Here is a 17347-nt window from a genome sequence, read left to right as displayed (position 1 = left end):
AAAGTGGGTGTCATTCAATGGACGAAAAGATCTATGCTATAAAATTGTTAAACCAGAGGAGTCCAAAAATCTGACAATAGTGACTGAACATAAGCAACGTACATCCCTAGGTGAACATGTCCTGCATTTTGTTAACTTACTAACAACAACAACGAAAAAGACTAAAAAACCTGAAGATTTGTTATGATTTGGATCATGTGAATATTGAGAGGTAAATGACATTACATTACTAATAGAAATTTCAGTTAAAACTTCTATTTGTTTTATTCAGCAACTGTACTACTGTACATGTATGAACCTGTACATCATGTACATGTTTTTTCCATAAGTTTGTGCATACAAATGTATATTTAAGACTGGAACATGCTGCTTATAATGTATGTAATAAGATATAAAAGATAATAAAACAATGAATATATGTACTATCTAGTAATTATTGATTAACATTGAGTTTACTGGTATTAATTAGGAAAATGGTCATTAAAGATCAATTTAAATATAAATAATGAGGCAATGACCAAGTACATGTAGATTTAGTAATCTAAGGGAGATAACCTACTTTTAAAGTCTCCATTGCTTTGTACATTACATTTTTTGTTGTACATTGTATTTTGGCTAGTTCATGTTCTTTGTTTGTGTGCCTGTTTTCCCTTTCTGGTGTTTGTCCCAGGATTACATTCTCTTGATTTCTGCAAGAGTCTTGGTTCCTTTGATTTCTCTTTCATCAAATGCACTTTGTAGTTTTAAATTTTTAAAATGGATTTCATTGAATAAGCAGTATGTGAAATTAATGCTAGACTGATTCCAACTTAAGACAATGTCAATGAGATACATGCACAACAATAGTACATGTACCAAACTGCAAAATTTCTACTAGCATGTTTTGATCTACATGTATGCATATTTTCAGTAGGTATACAATGTATGTGTACATGTAGATACACATGTAAACGAATCAGCTGGTTAAAATTCAATGTGTTTAAGTAAGGATATTTTGTAACAGACCATGCACACCACACTGGAATATAAATCTATTTATTCTGATCCAGACTAATTTCCTATCATACAATATGTAGTGTAGATACCTGTACCATTTGTCCATACAAGTTCTTAAAATAGCCCACATAGTGATACTGCCATACTATATACATTGTAGCCTAATGGTATACATATAAAAACTTTAAGTTTTTGGTTTCAGCTTGGAAAATTTACTAGGTAAATGCAATACTTTATGTTTAATTATGTTTAAAGAAAGATGTTTAACTCCTGGAAACACTGACTGAGCTAACACTGTGTTATTGGAATTCTCTTGTTTAAGCCCTTTTCTGTAACAGATTATATATGTACATGTACCAGTAAACTTTCCTGACCAGTGTATGATAGTTGTCATATTTTTAATTTCCATGCTAACATTCAGTTTAGTTGAAGAATATGTAGACAATAATTTAATCTATCTTAATTAAAAAAAGAAAGTTTCTGAAAGAGTGTGACATTATAATAAGTGGTTATACTTCTTTAGAAGTCAGCCATAAATTAATTTCAAAATCTGGGCACCACTACATTTGTATACCACTTCTTTGGTTTACAGCACAATATGATGGCTATGAGGCTCTAATTGGATTTATTGTGGAAAATGAAAATTACATGTTTGACAAGTATTTGAGCCAAAGGAAAAAATAGGATGACTATGCACCTTTGATTGAACATTTTCTAATTCCAAAGCAAATACATGTATTATTTCAAGTTACTGAAATTTTCCTACATGTATAATGTATGTTCTGAAAATATCAATATTTATATCAAATATATATATCAGTTTAATTTACAATGTAAGAATGAACTGTTTCCGAACAATACGAAACAAAGTATTTATAGCGAACACCACAAAGTGGTGTGAGCTCTAAAGTTATTGAATGTATTGTAATTTTCCTTTTATTAAAGATCCTGTATCAGTATAAATAAGTTAATCTTTAGTGATAGTCTTGAGGTCTTTTCTATTTTTATTTAAATTAAAAAAAATACCTATTGTTTAAAAAGTTCGGGAAATGTAATTACATATCTTTCTCCACTGTCCAGTTCCACTACCTATAGAAAAACCTAATCTGCCTCAGTAAAAGTATAGCTTTGATTTTACTACCCCAATCGTGGCATAGCATTTCTATGATAGGAAAGACATTCATTATCTTCATGTATATAGCCCCGTGCAGGTCCGGGTGTTAAAAGAATAGGCCTGCAGCAGCGCTAAGCTTGTCGTATAAGGCGACTAAATAGTGCTCAGAAACCTAGCCAGGGGCTAGGCGCTCTGCCCACAGAGCAACTGGGATGTGTGCCCCAGGTGGTGGAATGGGGTACCCCTGGCATGTTACATGCTGGGGTTGTCAGGCTATAATACGGAAAACCTGACCGCAAACCATAGTGGTGCACCGTGTTGGGAAAGATGCCACGTTCCTCACACGTTAAAGAACCCTGCTGTGGTATTCGATAGGAGTAGGAACCTTTGCGCTCCACCACAGGAGGCTAAATTGCCCGACCTTACCCATCCCCCTTTTTCCAGTGGCAATCAAAATTTGTCGACCCTATTATCCTTGTGACCCATCCTTTTTTTTCATTTCATGTTCATTTTATCATCCATTTCATGTTCATTGTCTGAATATAGCTGAAATATTGCTGCTCGGATGTTAAACCCCAACAAACAAACAAACTTCATGAAATAGAGTGGAAGTTGCATCAATATTTTTGATATACATTTGTTTACATCATACAATGTAAGTTATGTGTAATTAATATTCCCACCTTCCATAGGGAAATGACACTGTTCTGAAAATCTACAAATTATGACAAAAGGAATTGTTGGATCTGCTTGTAAGGGTAATTTCAAATATGGTATAACTCAAAGGTGTACTCTTTTATAGGCAATGCCTACTCCATTGGCAATATAATAATCAAGCAATGGTCAGGTTCATGACATATTCGTATAATTTTGTTGGCAGTATTTCAGGTTCACTTCAAAATATATCTGACCTCAGCAAGGAGTTTAACTTTTACTTACACTGAAATATCCAATGCAACCGGTTTCCTCACATATCGTCCTGTCATGATCATGACTGGTGCTGTTCTGGATTAGGGAGGCATGTGATGTAGGTCTTTATCAGCGACATTTCATTCATTGGCAAATTCAGGGCATAATATTGACACACAAAAAAACTATTTCCAATGGCTGTACAGGACCCTATATCTCTCTCAAGTCAAGTCTTCAACACCTTATGAACAAGAAAAAAATTCAATGACAAACACTAGAACACCTGCTATTGTTGCTTTTTGATTAGTTTCAGCCCTTACCATCAATATCGTATGTTGAAATTATCAAATATTCAATTTTGTGAAAGCAGGTGGACTTTTCCGACAAAAGTGTACAAATTTTAGATGCAGTGCTCAGAGGCTTTTTGGTATCGAATCAAAACAAATAACATGGCCGTCAGAATTTCCCACAATGCAATACGTGTGTAACGGATATAACTTATAACCACTAATACTATATCCTCATGGAAAAAGAACGACGTACCTGTCAAAAAGTTACGATTTAAAATTTTTTTTATTGTTAGGAGTGATTGGTTGATTGATTATTGGGATTAACGCCCGAGCAGCAATATTTCAGCTATATTCAGGCGATGAACATGAAAATGGATAATAAAATGAACATGAATGATGGTGATGATATGAAAAAGGGATGGGACACATGCGATATCAATTAAATCCCATACTTTTTTTTCTACATTGCAAGAGCCATAACTCTACATAGATCTTTTTGAGGACGTTATTTTAAAGGAGTTATATTTAATCAAATGAAATTTTCTATCAAGATATTGGCTATAAAAACTGCAAAACTGTCATTTGGCAATAACTCTTCAAAGAACGTGTTCTTCATCATTGACCCATATAGGCTAAAAACCACTAATTCCACTTCCCATAGGCTTCTATGCTAATTTCACAATATTCAATGGCTTCTCTGGACTTTACCTTAACTTTAACCTGCAGATGACTATATATCAGCATGATTCTACATATGTCAGCTCACAATCCTCAGAATGGCATGTGGGGTTAGCAGACTTGCAGTGCAGTACTGGTCACCGGAAGTGAAGGGTCTATAAATAGCATGGGAAATCCCAGTGTTTTCACAAGATAGGGGTACATTTAAAAATCATTATGGAGATTAGGCTTCACATCACAAGAAGCAAAATGCACCTATAAAATGTACAGAAATGTTTTTCCTTTCAGAAACTGTTTAAATTTTTTAAATAAGATGAGAACTTTTTTCACAGCACTATGAGGAACAGGGGTAATTTCTGCGTAGGACTATTTTTGCGTACGTTCCGAATGCTCATTGGTTGAATTGGTGGTCTGTAACCTATATATAAATTTTTGTAGTCCTTATCATAATCACCCGGGTAAACCCGTTGCTTCCAAAGTGGTGTTTATCGCAAATGCGGTTGATAAACAAGTTTACAAAAATTGATACCTGGAGTAAAATAATGAATCCTAAGGAAAAGTGGTGACTGTTTTTCATTTTCGGGTAAGCCTTACACAATCCCCTAAAGGTTTACTCATTAGCAAATGATTCGAATATTGAAGTAATTAACTCTTCTAGATTTTTTTTTATTGTAAACGGGCAAGCCTAAACACAAAAATTAACTTTCATTTGTATCTTCTTTGTAAAAACAACTCATATAATCATTATCAATTCCAGTAATTAAGAGATAAACATCAATTTATCAAAGCATCTAAGCCGAGAATGTATGCTTTTAATGCGGTTGATGTGATAGTCTAAAGCGGTTGAGAGCACAGAAATGTCTCGCAAATGTGGTTAATTTTAGTTATTTTACGACATGAATAACAATGAAAAGTTATGGGTATGTTTAACAACTAGCAAGACAAATAAACCTAACTCTTCACCATGATTTGCATAGTTGTAGATAAATTATAGGTGCACATCATCGTTTTTCGATGTCTTTTTGGTTTTGAACGTATGTCCATACACTATTCTGATACTAATACATAAAGCCAGCTTTAAATGATCAAAATAGGAAATTTCAGTACCAATCAAAGACATAATTAAAAAGCATGCTAATTGTGTTGCAGATGTAACAGTTTGAGGAAGGATTTTGCAAGTCTATGGCAAAGTCAGAAAATTCAAAGTTCATTTCGTGTTTGAATGCATACGTATACTACGGTGGCAGAATGCGGCCATGCAAAAACTGTTTTTTATGTCGTTCCCTCAACATAATATGTCTTTTCCACAAGGTAGTAATATCGTTCACTCAAGATTATACGTCGTTCCCCGAAGAAAGTTAGATCATTCCCTCCAGATATTATTCCGTTCCAACAAGTAAGTTATCTTGTTGTCTGTATATTATGTAATTGTTCACTCAAGATACTACATCGTTCCCTCAGTATAATATGTCGTACTCACATGGTATAGTTATACAGTTCCCTCAATATATATATGATTCGTTCAAGATACTACGTAGTTCCCTCAAGATAATATGTCGTACTCACATGTTATATAGTTCCCTCAATATATTATGTTATTCGTTCAAGATACTACGTAGTTCCCTCAAGATAATATGTCGTACTCACATGTTACATAGTTCCCTCAATATATTATGTTATTCGTTCAAGATACTACGTCGTTCCCTCAAGATAATATGGCGTACTCACATGGTATACTTATATAGTTCCTTCAATATATTATGTTATTCGTTCAAGATAATATGTCGTTCTCTCAAGATAATTTGTTGTTCCCACAAAGTAGCAATATAGTTGCGTAATAACTTTAAGGAACAAGATAAACTTCTTGTAGGAACGACATAATGATTTGAGGGAACGAAATAACTATCTTGTGGGAACGACATATCATCTTGAAATAACAACATATTATGCTGAGGGAACGACATAAAAAATACTCTTGCATGGCCGCATTCGGACACCGTACGAAACAATTAAGGATTCATCACGGTGGTCACCTTGCCGGTCAAACTTTTGTTTGTGTTTGCGTAGAATTCGGTAAAAATGAGCTTGGAACACCCCTCTATATCGGAATCACTGCACCTTTTTTGTAAATATTTGGATTCACCCATGCATGCATGAAATGTAAAGAAGGCTCTTTCAATTGGTACTCAGCATCCCTCTTCATGTTTTTCAGGATTTATAAATACACAAATACCAATCATGTGATATGCACTTTTTATAATCTTTCTTAACCTTCGAAGATAAACAGAAAATGGCTTATCATGTATCTAAAGTTTGTAGACGACTTCAATTTCAAACATGATAAGAGGTTAAAAGTCAACTATTTTTAATTGGATCGTTTTTAATTCAAACCAAATTTACCAGCATATTCAGTTAGGAATAAAAAAAAAAATTGTTGGTTCTGTTTATTGGATTGGCGTAAATAACATTACAATCCATTAAACTTGATATTTTACAAATAACCGTAAAGGGGAACCATTGGAACCAATGGAACTATGTTCCTGCGGCGGTGTATGAGATAGTTGCGGTATGCCTACAGGCTTTACAAATAAATAGGCTCTGGTGACTTCTATATTCATTCCGATCTTCGATATAAATTGATAAAAAAAACTCGATGGATAAAGTGATGCCTTCAAAAATATTTATTGGGTAAAAGTTGTAGCACGATTCCTTATTTTAAAAGAGTTATTGCCATTGAAAGGCGAAAATGGTGGTGTTTTTTTTTCATTTTTCCCCAACTATAATGGACAGTAAAGACTTGATCCTTATTATAAGGCATACAAAAGTCTCCACCATATTGAAGTTGTAGGAAGATTCATTGTTAGAGTTATTGTCCTTGAAAGGCAAAAACCAGTGATTCAGGCTCTTGGGGGCCTCTTATCGTACATATTCATGAGCACTAAGGTGCACACATTATCTTACTTATCATAATTTATCCATTACAAGTTCAAGTTCAATAGTTGATTAAAGTCCCACCACATACATTCATATAAAACATGACAATAATAAGAGATAAAATATACAAATTAAAATGCATGAGCCATTCTAAAAAGAATTATGAGAGATTGTTGAGAACATAGTAATATATACATCTAAAATACAGTTAAAAAAAGGTATGATTTAAAAAAGTATCATAGATTAATGATATAAAATACTATTTCTTCTCAGTAAAATACTATGGCAGGTTTTGGCAACTAAGCTACATACATTTTCATTATTAATTAAAAATATAAATTTATCATCATCAGACAATGACAAAAAATTTTTGCATTATAACTAATAATATCTAAAATAGTGACTGTCTTAGATCATCATACAATGGGCATGATAATAATACATTGTTTTCATCCTCTATATCATTACAACTGAGACATAATCTTTCGTTTAATGCTGACCTTTCATAATTACCAGTTTCAATCTTTAAAGGTGCTACACCACATCTAAATTTTGCAAATGCACTACAAAAACGTAAAGGTATATTTTGCAACAAATATTGTTCAGTAAAATATGAACATTTAAACAATTTATATGTTCTTAATTAATCACCTTGGCCATATTGACTCATTCTGTTACACCAGTCAGTTTTATATTTATCAAACATTTTTTCCTCTAATTGACATAGGGTACTCTTATCAAGTATATTTACTTCTATATTACAAAATTGTTCTTTATTATAAAATTTTAACATTTCCATAACTTTGTAACTCCAGTTTTTAATTCTATAACTGCCTTTTCTAATAGACCACTTAAAAACTTTATAATTAATTCTATCTACATCCATTTTACTACATCTAGACCAGTGTCTAAAAACGTTAACCCATTGTTAAACGTATGAGGGTTTCCAACCCATATCACCAGCTACTGCATCATTAGGGGTGTATTTTCCAACCCCAATATAAAATCTCATGGCTCGATTCTGAACTGCTGAAATACAGGAGAGCTCTTTCGTGCCCCAAATTGCTGAGCCATAATTACTGACCAAACTAAAGTGTCAAATAGTTTAATGAAAATATTGTGTTGGAAACCGCCATAAGTTTTACATTTTACAATAAGTAAACCTAGTGCTCAACTAAGTAAATCTGCCACTGCTTTGGCCATTACATTATAATCTAAAAATTAATTTAAAACCAGTCCCAAATATTGATAACTTGATACATATTCTATATTTTCACCATTGATCTGGAAAGTACATTCAGATCTTGGTATTGATTGATTTCTAAATTGAATCATTTTGGATTTATTAAAATTAATATTCAAGCAATTATTATTACACCATACACTTAAAACATCAAGCAGTTTTTGCATATTTTCTCCATTTTCTGACATATGTAGAATTAAGTCATCTGCATATAACAAAATAGCAACCTTTTGACCGTCAATATCTAATGTGAACTATTAACTTTTAGAATCATATATATTGCTTTTAAATGTATATATAATATGTCAGTTAGAGGTGAGACTATAATGAAGAATTGTCTTGTCTTGTCTATCTATACCAATATCTAATTCTTTTACATCAGTAATTAAATTATTAATGAAAATATTAAACATTACAGTTGACAAAACACAACCCTGTTTCAAACCAGTCTTTACATTAAACCAATCTGTAGTATTGATGTTATTAACTGTATAATTTTTACATAATTCAGCTTGAATTAAATCTATACCAGCACTTTTACCATTTTTGGCACTCATGACAACATTAAAAACTTCTTCAAAAATAATTGTTTTGTCTAGAAAATCACATACTATATTACTTTCAACATTCAATTTTACATTTGTAGCTAATTCATTGTTGGAATTTTGATTAAGTAAATTACAAAAACAATTTTCTCATATATTTAATACAGAATCCATATTGTTTGTAATAGTACCATCCGGCAATACAACTTCATTGGGAATGGAGGACTGCCTTTCATTGCCAATCCTAATATTACCAATTTTTCTCAAAATTGTTATTATTATTATTATTATTATTATTGTTCATATTTAATAGATCATCTCGGCATTGATGCCAGTAGATATGTTTCCTCTGTTGTACAAGTTTATCAAAGTCCTTTCTTCTATTCAAAAATAGAGTTCGTAACACAGTTTTATTACCACCGACAGTACAACTCAAATACTGGCTTTCTGCAAGGCACGTCTCATTCCATTTTAAAATTAATTCATCTCATCACCATGGCTTCTTAAATCGTTGTCGTTTATTGTTACAACTGTCTAAAATTTTGTTTTCTGTTCTAGCTTGCAGTTCATGTCAGTTTGCATGATTTTTATAAATTCGTTATAAACATTATCTACATCAATTTGATTACCATTACTATTTTCAATATTTACAATACATGAATTTATTTGACTAATAACATTTTCATCTTGTAACCAATTGTTTGGTATATTTTTCACATTATAAATCACTTGCTTTTTAACATTTTTATTTTTGTGCACATTTTCAATATAATTTTTTTTCACATAAAGCCATTTCCATTTCCCATTTTAACACAGAATGATCAGGGATGAATCTTGGCTCGATTGACCCTGCAATAATACTTTGTTGGCCAATTCACTATCTCTAATTACTTCAAAATTTTTATAACTAATTAAATTTTCATATGGTAATACACAATAATCGACAACTGACAACTGCGTGTCCATGCATATGTGAAATCATTTTTCAAACTATTTCTTCCATTCAACACACAACAATTTACATTTGACAAAAATTCACAGAAAATTTCTCCATAACTATTTGATTTGCAATCAATAACTTCTCGTTCTGGTAATTCATCGACACCAGGAATAAAATCTTCCATTTCTCCAATTCCACTGTTGAAATCACCACATATATAGAATGGATTTCCATTTGGAATTGAATATATTTGTGACATCAATGAATCGAAAAATTCATGAACATTTGTAGATCTTGCTGAGAATTCAGGCAGAAGATAGGTTACACATACGTAAAATTGATTGTCGCTTGTTGTTTTTTCAGTAAACTTGACCCATATTATACCATCTGTCGTTGCGTCTTCAATGTTGATGTTCATCACATTCGCTACTTCGTCCTTGACAAGGAGGCCCATGCTCCCTGAACCTGTTTTTGTCCGAGTGTGAATTTGGCTACAATTATTACCGAACCATTTATAGTTCTCTATATCTATAATATTATTGTTTACAAGATGAGATTCAGTAATACCAATTATATAAACTGATTCATGGGACTACCTACAGTAATTAATTAGAAAATAAGCATTATATTGTCGCTGCATTATTTAACCTTGAAATCAATAATTCAACAGTTTTCAATTATTTAATGATTTAGTGTGCACCACATGATTGAAGTTTTTGCTTCATAGACCAAAACAACATAACAGTAATTCCTTATAATTTAATTTATCGCTAAGTATCAAAATTCGAGTAAATCATTTAAAAAGTTTGATGTCACAGTCCTTACAAAATTTGCTTGCCATTAGTAGGGAAAAATTATTACACTAACATCAAATCTAGAAAAAACAGGAATTACCCACCCTTTTCTTGATGTGAGAAGCATTTAGAGCTTTAGAACTTAGCTATGGAACTGTATTTAATAATTAATAATTTACATTTGAAGCAGTTAATGCGGAACAGAGTAACGTCTTTACTATATTAGTTGTTGTTGTTGTGTGTGTGTGATATTTTAAAGAATTTTGTAATTATAATAATTATGCAATATTTTCAGAATGATGGAGTTATGGCTAACTGACCCTATGGTTCATTGGAAGACTATTTTTGTAGTTATTAAATTGAATGGAGAAACCCCTAAAAAAACAGGGCAACTATTCAAATGCAATTTTTAACAAATAACTCTTATTGACAATGAGTGAATGTCATAAAGGCAGACCTAACAATCTTAATGATAGCCACTAGAGGAAATAGAACAAAAAGAAAATGAAAAAAAAATTCAAATGTAATACATGTAGCAGTAACAAAATCAGGGAAAAGAAATCAATACTTCTGCATTATTAGTAACTTTCTGAGTTAAAAAGATCAAAACACTTTGAGTGCAATGATTATTAAGAAAAAAATATGTTGAAATTGTGTCTATGACATCTCGTTAAAAATTTGTCGAATTTCCAATATAAATAATTGATATTATGAAATAAAGAGAAATTAAAAAAAAAAAACATAATTGTTTCTGCAGCAAGAACTCTGATGAATAATTAATGGCTCATCAGTTATACTTAAGTATCACTCCAGATAAAAATCATGCAAAATGTGATTCATGATTGGAAGTCTGCATATTTTTATTTTTGAAATTTGTTTAAAATGTTATAGTAAACAGAAATTAACATGTGGCTTTTGATATATTTCCATATAACCTTTGTTCTTAGGAAATAAAAAGTATGTAGAGGAAATAAACATTATGTAGAATGTACTGTAAAATTCAAAATTATTGGAGATAACTCTGTAAATGGTACTAAAATACCAAAGAAACTGTTGGATTTTCAATGAGGATTATCTCCTAAGAGCAGACAGATTGGCATGAATAATTATACATTTCATCATATAGACCTATAAAGCAACTTAATAACAAAAATAAAAATGTGTCGCCTTTATTTGGGGGCATATCACATATTAGGGAATATGCATGATTCTTACAAAGACTACTAATTAGACAGAAACAAACACTTTTTTATAATAATTTAATTGAGATTTATATGTACAGTGATCACAGATTTTCCAAATATCAACAAGTCAGCCACTATCATTCCTTTTTTTCAGTCTGTTGAGTTGGTGATTTAACATTAATTGGAGCATTGTCCTGTTTATTTAATTGATCCTCAGAAGCGTTAGGGGTAGGAGTATCCCATCCAGGCATTTTCTTGTCCCAGAACTGACTAACTTTATCCTGTATTCCACCAGTTTCTTCCCTCCACTCTCTCTGCCACTGCCGTAACTCCTGAACTTCTGAATCTTTACGAACCTATAAATGCACATGAAACAATATGTACCATATTCTTCATCAATTACAGAAAAAAATGATTGATAATTGCTGACTCTAAGTCAGTTCAATTAAATTTAAGTAAGAACATGACTTATGTTAGTGTCAATAAAGTACACAGCACTTGCCATGCAGACATTATAAAACTTTATTGAACAACACAATTGTAAAGAAAAACCTTTTTGTTTAATGAATAGTTGTCTGCTATGCATTTTTTGCCGAGATTAAAATATATATTACAATATCATTCCATTCCTTACAGATTACTAAGATACAACATATAACATACTAGTACATACCAAAAACCCTCTCCAGTAGTTCTGAATTATTTGTGTGGCCTCATCTTCAGTCCATATTAATGACCATGGTAAAGGTGGGCGTGGACTGTAAAACAGAAACATAAGTGTCATATGATGGGTGCTTCCCAGGGCTTCTGTTCTTGAGTTTAATCATTCCCAGTGTAAACTGTATTGAAATTTTTACAAATTTTCAATAGCATGTAATAGAAAAGAAAATATAACATCTGAAATCAAATAAAGAAATATCAGTTCTATAATCAAGTTTGACTAAATTTGGAGATTGAAAATGATAACCTTTGTTTTATTTACATTTTTAGGATTTTATATTAAATGATAAAATAGAAGAAAAGCAAATCTAATACATACTGATCTTTCAACCACTCTTTAACAAAAGGTATTTCCTCCAAAGATACATCTTCTCTTCCTTCATGTAATGGATTTTTCCTGAAAAAGTTAAGGATCTTCAAACAAGGTGATCTACGATAGTCTCAACAAAAGTATATATCATGATAAAGCAGTGTAAGGATAAAAATTTCCAGGTTATGTGCAAAACTATATATTGTCATATGTGCCCTTACAAGGGCAGATCCAGGAGGGGTGCCTGCCAGGGTTCATCAGAAAAAAAGGGGGCTAGAACATTATTTGCCATTTTTTGTAAATTTTACACATGAAAATGACAAAATTTCCAATAAAAAAGGTGGATGCCAACCCTCTACACCCCTTCTGGATCAGCCACTGCTCTTACTAGTCATATGTTAAATTTCGATAAAAATTCTGTCAAGCAGATATTTTCAATTGCATTTTCGGGTTTTACTCTTAGTCACCATGAGATAAATGACTAATGGTGAAAATATGACTTTAATGTAATTGTTAAAACAATTCAATCTTGAATACGGAAGCATAATAAGAAAAATAAAACCTAGACACCAGCAGAATTTATATATCATACAAACATACTTGTATAATGCCTCTGTTAAAAAATCCAAAGCATTGAACCTGGTTCTTTTTCTCTAAAAAAAAAAGATTAATATGAATAAGTAATAAATAACACATTTTACAGTTGGAATAAATACAAGGTTGAGGATATGAAATTAACATGAATTACAATTAACAGTAACGAAAATAACTGCCAGCTTTGCTCATTAAAAGATACCCCCACTACCATCCCAGTCATCTCATGGTCAAAATATATACAAAGCTGTCAAACAGGAAGTTGATGTCACGTCATTCCAAAATATAATACCACCATATGGCATCCCTATATGGAGCTTTCGTCAAAATATTAAGTATTTGTGATAAGTAGTTGTTGAGAAATTGTAACAAAGAACGAACTGAAAGATGAACAGACAAAATGATCAATAAATACCTCGTGCGAAACAGAAGGTATAAAAAGCAAATGTGCTTGAAAAACTGTTCAAGATGAGACTACAGCTCCTTAAGTATACAGAAATTTCTTTTTGATACAAGGTTTTTTAATATAACAGACAACAGGTTGGCATGGTTTCTATTAGGAGTATTTCAATATTAATAAAATTCAATCTTTTACCATGTACAATGTATTGTCAAATCATTTCTATGTAAATCATATCAGTTATCTATGTTTTAGGTTCTAAAGTCAACCGATTAAGCATCTATTCCATAAAACATTATGTTATACGTATATGCTGAATTAAAGCTTGTCCACTCCTAAAAAGGTACTTTAAATATACTTAGGACATACTTACTTCTAAACATTTTTCCTTTTTTGCTTGCCTTAACATGTCTTCTAAAGCAGGCAGTAACCAGGGAAATATATAATGTTCTAGATATTCACGAGGACTACCTGAAAAGTGAAGGATACATGTAATGTCAGACCATCCACAAAAATTCAACTGACCCACCAATTAACTCCCCAATTTGTTGACCAATGTCATTGAAAATATATATTAAAAAAACTCTCAGATCAAAATCTACAATAATAGATGCACATCTTTGATGTTGAAAGCATAATCTGTGAAAGTTTCATAAAATTACATTCTGTGGGGTTTTGAGAAGTAGAGGATAAGAGAAGGGAACTCTCTCTGTGTAATGGAAGTGTAGATGGGAAGGTGAATATCCCTATCACTTGCAAGTGGGGTATATTAATTCACTTTCCCCCTACCAATCTCCAAAATAATTAAATTGTTCAAAAGAGTCCTACATGTAGATTTATCTATGGACTGAGGATGTATCCAGATACATGTAGGTAAAAATCCATAGTACAGTATTCTTGAAAATGTTTAACAATTCATTAATCCTATTGTAAGAAAGGCTGATTCCAAAGACTAAGCATTGAAGAGTTACAGAAGGAAGGATAGACAGTAGAGCAATCAAATGCACTGTATTTCCATTCAACAATATTTCGATGACTTGAAATAATAAAAAAGCAACCTGAAATAAGACATTACATGTATTAAAGCTGTTAGTAAAATAGTAATTCATCATCAGACAGCTAAAGATAATACCACTTTTTGTGACCTACATTTATCTTTATGTGGAGGCTCTGGTGGAGGTGGTGGGGGACTTGCTGGAGGTTTATCTGTAAATGCAAAACCAGCACAGGCAGGGTGGGATGTGGCTGGATCTATTTCCTTTAAAGGGTCTGCATCTGCTTCTATTCGCTGGTGCATTTTCCCATAGAAAACAGGTGAATGTTTTGCTGGATCAAAGTCCACATACTCTGTTTTTACAGACTGTTCATCTTCTTCTTGGAATGGAGGACATCTTGACTCAAAATCTATAGAAAGAAAATGGATACAATAAATGAAATGTTTATAGTTGAACACTTGATGTCTTTTTGAAGTTTTCATAAAGCAGCAAAGCATACAGTAAATATCTATGCAAAAAATGTATTTTCCTATAAATAACTTTAAAAAAAAAACAACTTGAAACTTCACTAAATTATCAAATTGTATCAACAGATTTAACAAAATATTACCAATTTTTTTTAATTCTACTGATTTACATGTACATGTAATACATGTCTGAACATCATGATTTTTAAATACATGTAATGGGGCCAAATTCCAGCTTAAATATGCAATCAGTCTACTGATAAGTAACATAAGGCTTTGTTTCATTGTGAGAACAGTTGTTCATACATTTACAGTGGTTATTAGGGTGTACTAATAAATTACTCAAGTATGGTAAGTTGGCTTACAGTCCTGAATGAGGAGTCATGGATTTCAGAGTATTTCTACAAACTAAACTAATACAACAACACAAGTTAAAAAAGCTTAGAACTAAAAATAAACATTAAAATACTCCCTGAAGGCATGCAACTCATAAATGCACTGCCATTAAATAATGTGGAAGACAGTTGCTTTAAAAAGTTATCTAAAGAGACAATGGACTAACTATCTTATAGACATATGAAATTTGTCCCTGAATTTTACAGACAGGGAGCAAGCATTAGTAGAAATGTGTAAATTAGATATATCAAATAGGCCAAACCCAACGATGCTTTAACCATTTTACTGTTAGTTTGTTCAGGGGTCAAAATTTACTTTAAACAGTAGCCTGGACTTTTCAAGTTTCAAGTCAATGGTCCACTTGACTAAACTCAAAAGTCCTCATCAAGTGTCAACAAAAATAGTTGAAAAGTCCTTGACCTAGGTACAAAATGTAAATGAAATTTCAAAGGTCCTAGGTCAGAAGTTCAGGTTCCTGGACCTTAGACCTAACTTGAACCCCTGTTAACTTTTAACAAAAAGTATTTTGTAATTTGTATTCATAGAAAAGCAACATATCAAAGGGCAATACATCAGATTGGGAACAATTCCTGAAACTAACATTGGGATTACTATCCATCACATAGTGTTTATTACCTATCATAATAATAAAAAGTTTGGGAAATGTGATTTTAAAGATCAAAGTGGGAATACTTATTGTATTTGGGGCATCTTTCCTGAATAAGGTATATATCTTATGTTTAACATTTAAAAAGTTATGAGAAATATTATGGTTTGCTTGGGTGAGTAACTCTTCAAATAATTCCAATTAAATATACTTCCTTTAAAAAAGTTTCTAAAAATCACTTGGGATATATTAACTTGTCTGCCAACAATCCTTGTATAAAAAATATGTATAAGGATTGTTGAATTTTTCAAAATAAAATATACGAACTAAGAGAGTATTTCTTAATATTATTTTAGGAATGTAACATGATTTTTTTATGACTTTTGTTACTTTTATGGTGAAAATTGAAGTTTTTGTGTTATAAAGAGGTGACTTTTGTGTGATTTGTTGGCTTGGGTGTCGGATTGTGGGTTGAACAAACAAGTGTTGAAAATACCTGAAAGGAATGTTGTTTTCTAAAAAGCTTCTTTATTTTCATAATGGATAAAAAAACCTCTTATTGTCTGAAAGTAGACCTCGCTGTTTTCAACACAAGCAATTGTGGCCAATCTGCTCACCAAAATTTTATTCCACAATGAAAATGGTTGTATGATAGCACATTTTTATGTTAGAAAAATGTCAGCAATCTGTTAAGATGTATTTTTTTACTTGAAATGAGATGAACTTGTTTCACAGGAGAGGACAAAAAATCAGTTGGTAAGAGTTACTTCCCGAGAAGAACTACTTCTTGACCAGTATGCCTTCGCAATATTGTCTGTATCAAAATGACATTTTTAAACTTTTGATCATGGTAGTTCCATCAAATGCTTTAGTTCATTGACAAACTTAAAAGAAATGAATTTTTAGAGCTTTTATAATGAGCTGTCCTGACACAATTGTATTGTTTATGGATAACTTGGCAGAATGATCCGTTCGTTGATTGCTATAAATATCAGACCGAACTGGATGGCAGAAATAATTGTATAGTCCTTCTCTTTTCATATCAAAAGCAGAAGATCACCTTTGCAAATTTCTTCCCACAAATTTTTCTCAGGAACCCTAACGATCACCGCCATATTGTTTACATCAGATTACTGTTTCTATAATAATATTGCACTAAAATATAGTTTCATGTTTGTTATATCATATTACAATTAAGTGGAATATTCTATATTTTATAAACAGAAATTAT

At 31.7% G+C, this 17347-nt stretch overlaps 2 protein-coding genes across 2 annotated transcripts in view; both read right to left on the bottom strand.

The window, feature by feature from the left end:
* LOC148619685 (protein FAM149B1-like) overlaps nucleotides 1-3492 on the bottom strand; it is a 69309-nt gene extending 65817 nt beyond the window's left edge. Inside the window, exon 1 of the mRNA XM_088579852.1 lies at nucleotides 3050-3492. Within this exon, the coding sequence (XP_088435978.1) occupies nucleotides 3050-3102 (53 nt within the window). The 5' untranslated portion in view covers nucleotides 3103-3492. The remainder of the gene's footprint in view (nucleotides 1-3049) is intronic.
* An 8198-nt stretch (nucleotides 3493-11690) lies between these two features.
* Nucleotides 11691-17257, bottom strand: LOC148619684 (IQ domain-containing protein K-like). The gene is made up of 7 exons (XM_088579857.1): nucleotides 17177-17257; nucleotides 14801-15055; nucleotides 14025-14122; nucleotides 13258-13310; nucleotides 12667-12744; nucleotides 12301-12385; nucleotides 11691-11983 (listed from the first exon to the last, which is right to left on the bottom strand). The coding sequence occupies exons 1-7, from the start codon at nucleotides 17229-17231 to the stop codon at nucleotides 11765-11767; spliced, it is 843 nt and encodes a 280-aa protein (XP_088435983.1). The 5' UTR covers nucleotides 17232-17257; the 3' UTR covers nucleotides 11691-11764.
* Nucleotides 17258-17347: the final 90 nt, after the last annotated feature.

Source organism: Perna viridis, chromosome 4, assembly GCF_037379345.1.
Source record: "Perna viridis isolate PV_CMFRI_1.1 ecotype Kerala chromosome 4, ASM3737934v1, whole genome shotgun sequence".
NCBI classification, from domain to species: domain Eukaryota; kingdom Metazoa; phylum Mollusca; class Bivalvia; order Mytilida; family Mytilidae; genus Perna; species Perna viridis.
This window is presented reverse-complemented; position numbering and strand designations above follow the sequence as displayed.